The 13,003-nt window shown below is 38.3% G+C and overlaps 1 protein-coding gene across 1 annotated transcript in view; it reads right to left on the reverse strand.

Annotated features, from left to right (window-relative positions):
• Positions 1 to 1,570: 1,570 nt before the first annotated feature.
• LOC115629422 overlaps positions 1,571 to 13,003 on the reverse strand; it is a 32,683-nt gene continuing 21,250 nt past the window's right edge. Inside the window, exon 4 of the mRNA XM_030525878.1 lies at positions 1,571 to 1,657. Coding sequence (XP_030381738.1) covers positions 1,571 to 1,657 — 87 coding nt within the window. The remainder of the gene's footprint in view (positions 1,658 to 13,003) is intronic.

Consider the following 13,003-nt stretch of genomic DNA (forward strand, 5'->3'; position numbering starts at 1 on the left):
CTTACCGCTGAATGAAGTCAATCGGCTGGACATTACGGACATTGTAAAGCAGAGAAGTCCCGGGAATAATATAGACATAATTCTGTTTTTACACGGTTTTGATGTAACACGGTTAAGATGCGATTGCCGTTATTCTAAACATGTACGATGTAGTAGACGGGATTGCCGGGGCCCAGGTTTTCGGCCTACAGGGTGCGGAGGAGGAAAAGGAGATCGAGCAGTCCTTCAGTACTAGTAAGAAATAAGAAAAGAATGCTAAAGTCGAGCAAGCTCAACTCTTAAATACCCTGTACCTCCCACCAAAAAGGAAAAAAAAAATATTTTTAAATAATTTTAAAAATTATAATAATTAAATTATTTAATTAAATTAAATACATGTTCATGAACAGTTTAAACAGCATACATTTTCATCAGAATCGTGTCTCGGCGTGTTTATATGCGTGTATGTATGCAGCACAAAGTTGAACCCAAGCAGCAACAACAACAGTTGCGAGCAGCGCTACGGGCAGCGCTACTTGTACAAGCAGAGCATGGGCAGCGCTTTTATTTATGGCTATAACTTTCTTCAGAATCGATCTATCATGATGAAACTTGGCATACAGACACATAATCACTAACGGGATGTAGCTACCTAATTTTCGAAATTCCAAGAACTACGGGAGTTATGAAAAAACACGAATTGTGGGGAGTGTATCAGAATAAAAAAATAAACTTGACCTGCCTAGGGCTTATGGGAATCTGGATACCGAGTTTGGTTATTCTAGCTCTTGTACCTTCTGATATCCTTTCGCTCATACAGACGGACGGACATGGCTATATCGACTAGTCTTGTCACCCTGATCAAGAATATATATACTTTGTGGGGTCTGTCACGCCTCCTTCTGTGTGTTACATACATTCGCACAAGACCCTTTGTAGTAGTATAAGTATGAGTATATACGTAAGCATGTGTGATATCGAATATGTAACATCGAATGATTGTGAATACCAAAGGACAGTATCAAACAGATTGGCAAACGGAGCGGACGTGTGTTTTACTTGTGGTGCAAGCCGCACCACAAATTCAGAAGTGGGATAATACTCAACAAAGCCTACAATTTTTCAGTCCAATGTGTGTGAATTTGCTTAATGCATATAAAAGTACATTTTAAACGACAAGAGTGACATATTAAATGGGGACTACAGCGCAAAGCAATTGCGTCCAGTCGTTTAAGTTCGTCCAAAAGCGGTTCCTTTAAATGATATTCAATGCACAACCAAGGAATGCCGCCGAATCGTCACCAACAGTAAACGATTCACGCGAAAACCCAAATGAGTGCGAAAGAGATAACGATGATGCCGCTGACGTTGGTGTGTATGTGTCACAGAAGGTACAGTTCGAGAGCAACAACAACAATAATGATCGCGAAAATTCTACGACAGGCGCCAACGGCCAATCTGACAACATAACAACCGTTGCAGCTCTGTACAAAAAGATTGAACTTCTAAGAAAAGAAAATGAAGCATTGAAAAAGCAAGCAGTTCGCCAAACAAGCAGATCACCAACACGTCAGGCAGTTATGTGGCAACCTCATTCGCCACCATTGGTAACGCTTCCGATGGCAACTCCGATGGCAAGACATTCGATCTCATCTATCGACGCTACAGCCTTGCCGCGCTACAACACGTAAAATATTGAATATTATCTTGTAAACTATTGTATTAAATAAAGTGTATATAATACTAATAGATGGCTCTTAAACACGCCTAGTGGTGACCCCAACTTTTGAATCATACGTAAAACTAAAACGTTTCACATTGTAGCGCATGAAACAACTTAGATACGACCTACGCTCCCTTACAAGAAAAAAACTAATTTTCCAAGGCGAACCTTCTACAAGCAACATGAGTGAGTTGGAACAGGCAATCAAGGATCATCTACGTTTGCTTCAGAGCGAAATGGACACATTACGTGCTGTTCAACAACCAAACAATGGGGCAAACCAATTTGCACCGCCACCGCAACGCTTGCAAATACAGGTACCCAAATTCACTCGTAGCAATCCACAACTTTGGTTCGCACAGGTGGAACGCGATTTTCGCCTTAACAACGTCCATGCTGATGTAGATAAATTTGACCTGGTCACAGTACAGTTAGAGGAAGACATCGCACTGGTTGTGGCTGATTTAGTAACCAACCCACCGGCTAACGACAAATTCGCTGCCGTTAAAACTCGTCTCCTGGAAAAATTCGTCGAAACGCCTGAATCTATGTTGCGTCGTTTGTTACAAGGGGGAGAGACGGCTGGCATGAAACCGTCCGGAATTTTGGCGCACGTGCGTCGGCTGGCTCCAGATCCGAAGCATGAAAATATAATCCTTACACTGTTTCTTGCAGAGATGCCGGTATCCATTCGACCGATACTCTCGGTGTGGGAAGAAACCGATCTTGACAAACTAGCCAGGATTGCTGACAAGATGTTAGAAGCTGGCGGAACAAATACTACATATTCTATGGCTGCCGCCGAGGACTCCGTTAGCGCAATCGCTTCTCCAAAATCATTCACAGATCTAAAAGAGGCTATTCGTACACTGTCAGAGAAGGTCGAGAAACTGCAAACCGATGTTACGATTAAATGGCTAAAACAATCCACAAAAAGGCAGACGAACAACCAAAGGTTTGCTTTTATCATCAGACTTTTGGCAATGATGCCCGTAAATGCCAGCCTGGCTGCTCTCAAAATCAAGCTTTAAACTAACAAAGCTGTCATCGAACGCGCTGGTAGGCGACAGAAAACAATCTTCCAGCGATATAGTCAAACCACCTACAACTCTAAAGGAAACTCGTCTACATATTTTCGACCAAGCAACACAAACTCGATTTCTGGTGGACTCGGGATTAGAGGTGTCTGTGATACCGCGATCTGCAGTCAAACAGAAGACTCAACAAAGCGATCCCCTCTTGTATGCCGCAAATCAATCCATCATTCATACTTACGGCAGACAAGTTATCCAATTAAAGCTGGGACTGCGTCGCGACTTTAGTTGGCCCTTCATCATAGCTGATATACACTGCTATAATTGGTGCGGATTTCCTTATTAATTTTCAACTCATCATCGATCTCAATAATCAGCAACTCATCGACTCAACGACTGGATTAACTACAGGCGCCCGTTTGATTAAATCTGATCAACCTGCAATCTCAACAGTACAAAGCGCTGATGACTTTCGAAATCTTCTCAAAGAATTCGTGGAGGTTACAAGACCGCCAAACTTATCTACACATACTGACTCTGAGGTCCGTCATTTCATCGAAACAACTGGTAGCCCAGTCGCTGATCGACCTCGGCGCCTCGCCGGCGAAAAACTTTTAGCTGCAAAAACAGAAGTCAATTTCCTCATCAAACAGGGAATCTGTCGACCATCAAAGAGTTGCTGGTCCAGCCCTCTGCACTTAGTAGCCAAAAAGGATGGTAGTTGGCGCGCCTGCGGGGACTACCGCAAATTAAACGCTGCTACAATTCCGAAAAGCACCTCAGCACAGTTTTGGAGATTTTGCGAAAACACGGCTTGTGTATCAACGCCAGCAAATGTCAGTTCGCAAAATCCGAGGTTCGTTTTTTAAGTTATACTACTAACGAAAACGGTATAAAGCCACCCAACGATCGCATAGAAGCAATTTTGAACTACGCCAGACCGGATACCATTTGTGAGCTAGGTCGCTTTCTTGGAATAATAAATTATTACCGCCGTTGCTTACCTCATGCGTCCCATATTCAGGCACCTCTTTCTGAGCTCACATGAGACATCAAGAAAAATGACAAACGCAAAATTACATGGACTCCTGAGTTGACAAAAGTTTTTGAGGACTGCAAGTGCAGCGTAGCGGATGCAACGCGGTTGGCGTATCCAATGACTAAGCCAATGTGGGCTTTAGTTTGTGACGCTTCTGACGTTGCCATTGGAGCTTCACTCGAGCAACAAGTCGACGACATGTGGCAGCCACTGGGTTTTTTTCTAAGAAGCTAACCAAAACGGAACAAGGCTACAGCACTTACGACCGTGAGTTGCTTGCCATTTATGAAGCAATCAAACACTTCAAACATCTTCTCGAAGCACGCGTTTTTGTCATTAAAACGGATCACAAACCATTGACCTTTGCTTTCAACCAACGACCAGAGAAGGCATCCGATAGACAGCTGAGGCAACTAGATTTCATATCACAATTTTCGGCCACAATTGTACACGTGAAAGGCGAACAAAACGCAGTTGCAGACGCACTGTCGCGACTGTGCGAAATAAAGATGCCGACCACAATTACCTTCTACAGTATAGGAGCAGCTCAAGCTTCTGACACTGAACTGAGTGAGCTACTAAAAGGATTACAGTTGAAATCAATTCGGAACGATGACAACACAACCATTTTCTGCGATGTTTCTACAGGCCACATACGTCCATACATACCCAGAAGTCTGCGTCATCAGGTGTTCATTGCTGTACATGGATTGTCACACCCTAGTGGCAGAGCAACACTTCAGCAACTACGGAAACAATATGTCTGGCCATACATGAACAAAGACGTTTTATATTGGTGTAGAAATTGTCTCCCATGTCAGAGGGCGAAAATTCACAAGCACAATTCCTTGCAGCCTCGAAAAATTGACGTTCCCGACAAGAGATTTGAGCATGTCCATATGGACATGAGGGGGAGTACTGTGGCAACCTCATTCGCCACCATTGGTAACGCTTCCGATGGCAACTCCGATGGCAAGACATTCGATCTCATCTACGACGCTACAGCCTTGCCGCGCTACAACACGTAAAATATTGAATATTATCTTGTAAACTATTGTATTAAATAAAGTGTATATAATACTAATAGATGGCTCTTACATTCGCAATAATAAAAACCGTACAGCGCCCTCTTGCGCCAACTACTGGAAACATTTTTGACTACCCAACAGAGCGCGCCACCGATCGAAACGAAACACTAAATAAATCGAATGATTGTGAATACCAAAGGACAGTATTAAACCGATTGGCAAACGGAGCGAACGTGTGTTTTACTTGTGGTGCAAACCCCACCACACCTTTGGGTACAGGCACTAACCATACAACATATAGATGCGTCATTTCATACAACGAAAACGTCCCATCAAAATTGTTAGCGACAGCTCCCATACCTGTTCGGATATTTGCCGAATGCAGTGTTGCCAACTTTTCAGAAGGAAAAAAAACTGTTTTTGACGGGAAGACAGGTGAAATAAAGCTAAAAAATATCTCAAAAAAGCGTAAAAAAAGCTGAATTTTGTTCACTAAAAAGGCTTAGCAAATTAAGTTTATAAATGTTTTTTATCATCTTGGTGATAATTTATATTTATTTATAGAAGATGTATTATATTATCTAATTCATCATATTCGTTGGAATCGTTCATATGAAATACTTGTGCCAATCATATTCAAATAAGTTGTCGGAAGTTTGTAATTGTAGCAACATTTTCCAACTATTCGCAGTCCATATCTGTAAATAAAATAAAATATTCAAGCTGCTTCTTGCTCCGACGGCCTTACAGTCACAGGAACAAAATCAATTTTGTTCTTTTGTTGAAATGCACCCATACAACTTGTGTGTTTTTTCGTAAGTGCATGGGCGCGCAAATCGCTTAGTTTTGCTGTAATCGTGCACTTGCAATAACTGCAAAACACTCTCTGATCATCCGTGTCATCTCTGCGGAGCCATGATTTAAATTCGTCGCTTTTAAGCCAAACATCTCGGCACTTTTGTTTATATTCTTTCGGCATTTAATATATTTCACTTTTCACTTTTATAAATCCTGAGAACTTTTGTAATAAAGATGGTACTTTATTTCAACTAGTGGTGTCATTGAAAAATATCGATCAAAATAATGATAAAGCTGCCACTTTAATGAAATACTGCGCACTTTTGTAATAAAGAAGTACTTTATTTCAACTAAAGCTGCCACTTTATCACATTATTTTACATAAATGTTGGTAAAATTACAAAAAGCGGAAAAAAAGCTAAATGTATTTTTAAAAAGCCAGAATTCCCGCTTTCCGCAATTTCGAATTTTTTCCTGCAATTTGATTTGAAAAACAACCAGATTTGACGGGAAAAAAGCTAAATTGGCAATACTGGTGAGCGAATTTCATTTCATTCGCAGAGGCAGTCAACAGAGACGGTCGGTTCACGCCGCTTATGCTCTTTGTATGTATGCGTGCACATATATACATGTATATGTTTATATGTATTTGTGCATTTGGTCTTTTGCTGTTTGCGAGCAGCAGCTTCAATATCGTTTTTAGATTTTACCTGCTACATGGGCATGATAATTTCATACACTGTTGCCATATTTCTGTCGCATTGTATTTTGGGATGCGAATGCAAGTGAAGTTTGTCAATAGTGTATGGGTTTCTCATAATGCCTATAAAAGCACACATACATACATACAATTACATACATATGTATGTGTGCAAATGTTGTGTTCATATTAGAGATGGGCACGGGCCGGCTATTTTCGGCCCGACACGACACGGCCACGAAATTAACTTTTAGAAACACGCACGCGCACGCACGACGAATATTTTTCTTAACACGGCCCAACACGAACTTTTTATATATTAAATATAAAAATTAAAAAAAATATATATATATATAAGCATTACAAATTTTTATTCAGAAAAATTATCTTATCAATATTTGAGCTAAGAAGCCGAGTACGTCGCTCATTTAAAATATGTCCAGAAGTGGAAAAAACTCGTTCGCTTGTTGCAGAGCTGACAGGGATATTGAGTATATGCCTTGATAATTGCCTTAGCATTTTAAATTTTGTTGCTTTTTTCCAGAATGTTAGCACACAAATTCCTGGATCAACAACACTACTTATATAGTCATCTATTTCAATATCCATTCTTGACCTGTATAATTTAATTTTTTTTTGAAATATTAGTGTCTAAAAATTCAGAAAAGTCGTGTTGACTATTGGGTGCTTCGTTTTCTGATTCAAGTGTTAAATCGTTATTTAAGCTATCATTTATTTCAGCTAGCATCGATTTTAGTGTTCTTTCGTGTTTCCTCGTTCGTGTTTTGTCGTGCCTTTTTGGCTCAACACGAACACGCACGGCCACGCACGAAATCGGAATTTACAACACGAACACGCGGGCCCACGCGTGGCACGAAGTGCCACGACAAAAAACACGGCCCGTGCCCAACTCTAGTTCATATGCAGACACTTCATATATGAACGCGTGGCAGTAGCCTTGACATTGCCTCAACTTATATATATGCACAAGCAATTTTGTTGATAGACTATTTCTTATTTTTGTTTGACTTGCATATTAATTACAAAATATTTGGTAAAAATGTCAGTTGGCATTTAAATAAAATTATTCAAAAATATTGGTTTAAAAATATTTTATTTTATTATGTTTTTGGGAAAAATGTCGGTTGGCAAATTAGCCGATATTTAATATGAAAATAAGTACATTTAAGGGTCGCAAAATGTGGTAAAATTTGTAAAACAAGTGTAATTAAATAAATAAAAATACATATATGTTTATATGTATGTATATACATCTTTTGATAATTTAATATATATTGTTTTTATACCCTGTACCCGTAGGGTAAAAAGGGTATATTAGGTTTGTGCAAAGTATGTAACATACAGAAGGAAGCATCTCCGACCCCATAAAGTATATATATTCTTGATCAGCATGACGAGAGAAATCGATCTAGACATGTCCGTCCGTCTGTCCGTCTGGATAAACGCGAGGATCTCAGAAACTATAAAAGCTAGAATAACCAAAGTTGGCATCCAGATTCTCCTAGATCCGAGTAAGGACGAGTTTATTTTTTTTTTTAAATTTTCCCCCTCTTCCCCCTCTGCAGAATTTCGTCAATAGCGTCCACATTTCCAATGCTACCAAACCAAACTGCACACATAATTTATAAATAAATATCTACTGTTGTTTAAAATTTTATTCAATTCTGTAGATTCTAAGAAAAGTTATTAGCGAAACAAATTCTCGCCAGTACAACCCCCACAAACTGCAGCAACAAGTTCGCTCTTCTTCTTCCTCTTTTTGCTGCTGCTTTGGGCGCATATAACTCAGTGACGGAAGTTTACCTGGGTACAGGGTATTACACTGTCGGGCTTGCTCGACTGTAGCGTTCTCTCTTGTTTTTTAATTCGCCGCTCAAATTTGTTACCGATCTAATATTGTATATGAGCAAACATATTACATCGGTATCCAGGGAACACCACGTGGAGGCCATCAACATTTTAATGGGGTCGTAAATTAATAGGACCTTTGAGTCGACTTGAAATGACTTAATTTCAAAAATGCATAACATTGTAATTACTATTTATAAGTGTTTGAAATAAAGTCAAATCCATGTTCCCCACTTAATATTACCTTATTTAGTATATTAACTAACATGTAAATATTTAATATTTGCTATTATTTAAACATAAAGTAAGAAAAACTTTTACTGCTTAATTATTTTTAATTTATTTTTATTGTTTGGCCGGCTCGAGGTCAGAGTAAGAAAAACCAATTTATTTAATTTTCTTTTCTTTTTCCGATATATTTCGGTTACGCCACGGTAACCGTCTTCAGGGCAACTACAAAACATATAACATAATTAACATATTAAAACTATAACACAAAAATTTTTATATAATTACTTATTTAAGCAAGTCTGCTCTGTTTGACTTAGTAGATACATCGCTGGGATATTAAAGAACCTGACCAATACCTCACCATATAACGTTAAAAATTCCTCAGAGTTTAAAGACAAGGTCAACAACACTTATATAGTAGACGATGAGATTTTAGTTTCGTTCGACGTGGTGTCTCTGTTCCCGAGCATCCCAATCGACTTAGCGATGGATGTCATCAGTAAAAACTGGACCAGGATAGAAAGCTTCACTAAAATCCCAAAGAGAATGTTTATGGACATCGTACATTTCTGCATCCGTGAAACAAGGTATTTTAAGTATACGGACAGAATGTATATACAACTTAAGGGACTACCGATGGGATCCCCGGCGTCCCCTGTAATAGCGGACATAGTCATGGAGGAGCTTCTGGAAAACACAACATCGAAATTGATCCATAGACCAAGACTCCTGACCAAATATGTTGACGACTTGTTCGCAATTATTGACAAGGAACAGGTGCAAAAGACATTAGACGCCCTCAACATATACCACAAAGACATCCAATTTACATTAGAGACAGAAAATGACGAGAAACTTAATTATTTGGATTTGACTATAAATAGATGTGGGAATACGCTAAAAACAAAATGGTACCAGAAACCGACGGCATCGGGTAGGCTGATTAACTATCACTCGAAACATCCGAAAAATATGATAATAAATACAGCCAAGAACTGTATAAGACGGATGTTCGAGACAAGTGACAAATTTTACCATAAACAAATAGAGGAAGAAATTAAACGGATACTGACACAAAACGACTTCCCTATCAAATTGACGTATTCCCTAATCAAGAACCATAAGAACCCAAAGAAAAAAGAACCAAGAGCACCAAAAATCTACAAATCTCTGACATACGTATCTGGGTTCTCAGAACGCTTCACCCAGTCAGACTGCTATCAAAAAGAGGATATACAAATTGCGCACAGACCGGAGAATACACTTAGGAACATTTTTAATAGGACTAAGGCAAAAATTGCAGAAATGGACCTGAATAACGTAGTCTATAAAATTCCATGTGACGGAGACAGCGACAACCCATGTAGGAGATTTTACATTGGAACCACTAAGTCGAAACTAAAAACTCGGATATCACAACACAAGTCAGACTACAAACTAAGGCATCAAACATTGACACAAAAAACTGCTCTAACAACCCACTGCATAGAGACTGGACACACCCCCAACTTTGAAGAAACGAAAGTACTTCAACAAGAACGACACTACAGTAAGCGATTCACTCTCGAAACGCTACACATTATCAACACACCTAACAAATACAGAATTAACTACAAAGCAGACACCGAAAATTGCGCGCATATTTACAGACACCTGTTAGTTAGTAACTCCAAGTCAAACAGAGCAGACTTGCTTAAATAAGTAATTATATAAAAATTTTTGTGTTATAGTTTTAATATGTTAATTATGTTATATGTTTTGTAGTTGCCCTGAAGACGGTTACCGTGGCGTAACCGAAATATATCGGAAAAAGAAAAGAAAATTAAATAAATTGGTTTTTCTTACTCTGACCTCGAGCCGGCCAAACAATAAAAATAACTATGAGGAAGGTCACCAAAATACTCAACAATATTCAAACGGAAGGCACGCCGTATGCAGCAACCAGTAAAATGGAATATGCAAAAATAAAGAACAACTACAAAAACTCCAAACACGTAATTAACAAATATCAGCAAATATCCAAAAAATTAGTTAAGTTACAGTCTAGTATAAAATTTTTATTACAATGCCGAAAGTACAAACTTGTCCCCAACTTCATAAACAATACCACAAACTGCACCAATATATTTAAAAATAATTCAAACTCACTCATTCCCACAAACATAAGCCAAAGATTAGAAAAGCATAGCCATATATTTCACATGAAAATTCTTAGTATATTGATCGCACATAAACATAATATTATTGACGAGAAGAGGAAACAATTACAAAAAACAAAAACAACCATAGAGGAAATAATGAGAGCGGACGATACAAAAGCATTTTTTGAGAGTGAAGAGAGCATAATGAACAAACTGACAACAACTCTCAAAGAACGACAACTACGAAAACTGGAGAACCTAAGAAACGATCGTAACGAACGGCACACAGACAACAACAAAAAACAGGCAGAGTGGTTTGCAAACCAATCACACACAACATTCCCACCAAACATCACAGCATTACTTGCTATGGGTCCAAAGTACGCTTTACCAACTGACCGAAAAAGCTTTCCGCTCTTTAAATGCATAGCGGACGGAGAGGAGTTGGTACAAACAATAAAAAACAAAGAGAACCAAGAAACAGCTCGCATAAAACTCTCTTTACTAATTAAGAACATGATGACAAACAACCGAACTAACACAAGAGATCGCGCAATATTAGACACAGTGGAACAAACCAAAAAATTTCTGAAAACTAATGACAACATTTTAATATTAACTTCGGACAAAGGAAATAAGACGGTAGCCATGGACAAGGAGGAATATAATATCAAAATGACGGATATACTAGGAGACGCAAACACATACAGAACACTCAGACAAGACCCCACGCTTAGGCTACAGAATAAAAACAACAACTTCGTTGACAAACTACTCCAATTGAACATAATCACAAAGACTGAAAGGAATAAATTAGTTACAAGCACTGCACTACCACCCAGGATCTATGGACTACCGAAAATACACAAAAAAGGAACACCCCTGAGACCGATTTGTTCGTCAGTCGGTTCCCCTTGTCACGAACTTAGTAGATACATCGCTGGGATATTAAAGAACCTGACCAATACCTCACCATATAACGTTAAAAATTCCTCAGAGTTTAAAGACAAGGTCAACAACACTTATATAGTAGACGATGAGATTTTAGTTTCGTTCGACGTGGTGTCTCTGTTCCCGAGCATCCCAATCGACTTAGCGATGGATGTCATCAGTAAAAACTGGACCAGGATAGAAAGCTTCACTAAAATCCCAAAGAGAATGTTTATGGACATCGTACATTTCTGCATCCGTGAAACAAGGTATTTTAAGTATACGGACAGAATGTATATACAACTTAAGGGACTACCGATGGGATCCCCGGCGTCCCCTGTAATAGCGGACATAGTCATGGAGGAGCTTCTGGAAAACACAACATCGAAATTGATCCATAGACCAAGACTCCTGACCAAATATGTTGACGACTTGTTCGCAATTATTGACAAGGAACAGGTGCAAAAGACATTAGACGCCCTCAACATATACCACAAAGACATCGGATATCACAACACAAGTCAGACTACAAACTAAGGCATCAAACATTGACACAAAAAACTGCTCTAACAACCCACTGCATAGAGACTGGACACACCCCCAACTTTGAAGAAACGAAAGTACTTCAACAAGAACGACACTACAGTAAGCGATTCACTCTCGAAACGCTACACATTATCAACACACCTAACAAATACAGAATTAACTACAAAGCAGACACCGAAAATTGCGCGCATATTTACAGACACCTGTTAGTTAGTAACTCCAAGTCAAACAGAGCAGACTTGCTTAAATAAGTAATTATATAAAAATTTTTGTGTTATAGTTTTAATATGTTAATTATGTTATATGTTTTGTAGTTGCCCTGAAGACGGTTACCGTGGCGTAACCGAAATATATCGGAAAAAGAAAAGAAAATTAAATAAATTGGTTTTTCTTACTCTGACCTCGAGCCGGCCAAACAATAAAAATAACTATGAGGAAGGTCACCAAAATACTCAACTATTTTTAATTTATTTAAAGCTACCCTGGAGTTCTTACTACCAGCAATCCCATCTGTTTATTTATTTTATATTTTTTCTAATTAAATTCAAAATGAACTCATTAAGCAATTGAGTTCTGTGATTAATTAAAAAAAAACAATATATATTAAATTATCAAAACATATTACAAATTTTACCACATTTTGCGACCCCTAAATGTACTTATTTTCATATTAAATATCGGCTAATTTGCCAACCGACATTTTTACCAAAAACATAATAAAATAAAATATTTTTAAACTAATATTTTTGAATAATTTGATTTAAATGCCAACTGACATTTTTACCAAATATTTTGTAATTAATATGCAAGTCAAACAAAAATAAGAAATAGTCTATCAACAAAATTGCTTGTGCATAAATATAAGTTGAGGCAGGTCATGACAATGTCAAGGCTACTGCCTCGCGTTCATATATGAAGTGTCTGCATATGAACACAACATTTGCACACATACATATGTATGTAATTGTATGAATGTGTGCTTTTA

The sequence above is a fragment of the Scaptodrosophila lebanonensis genome, unplaced genomic scaffold (genome assembly GCF_003285725.1).
Source record: "Scaptodrosophila lebanonensis strain 11010-0011.00,11010-0021.00 unplaced genomic scaffold, SlebRS2 tig00000147-arrow-arrow-pilon, whole genome shotgun sequence".
NCBI lineage: Eukaryota > Metazoa > Arthropoda > Insecta > Diptera > Drosophilidae > Scaptodrosophila > Scaptodrosophila lebanonensis.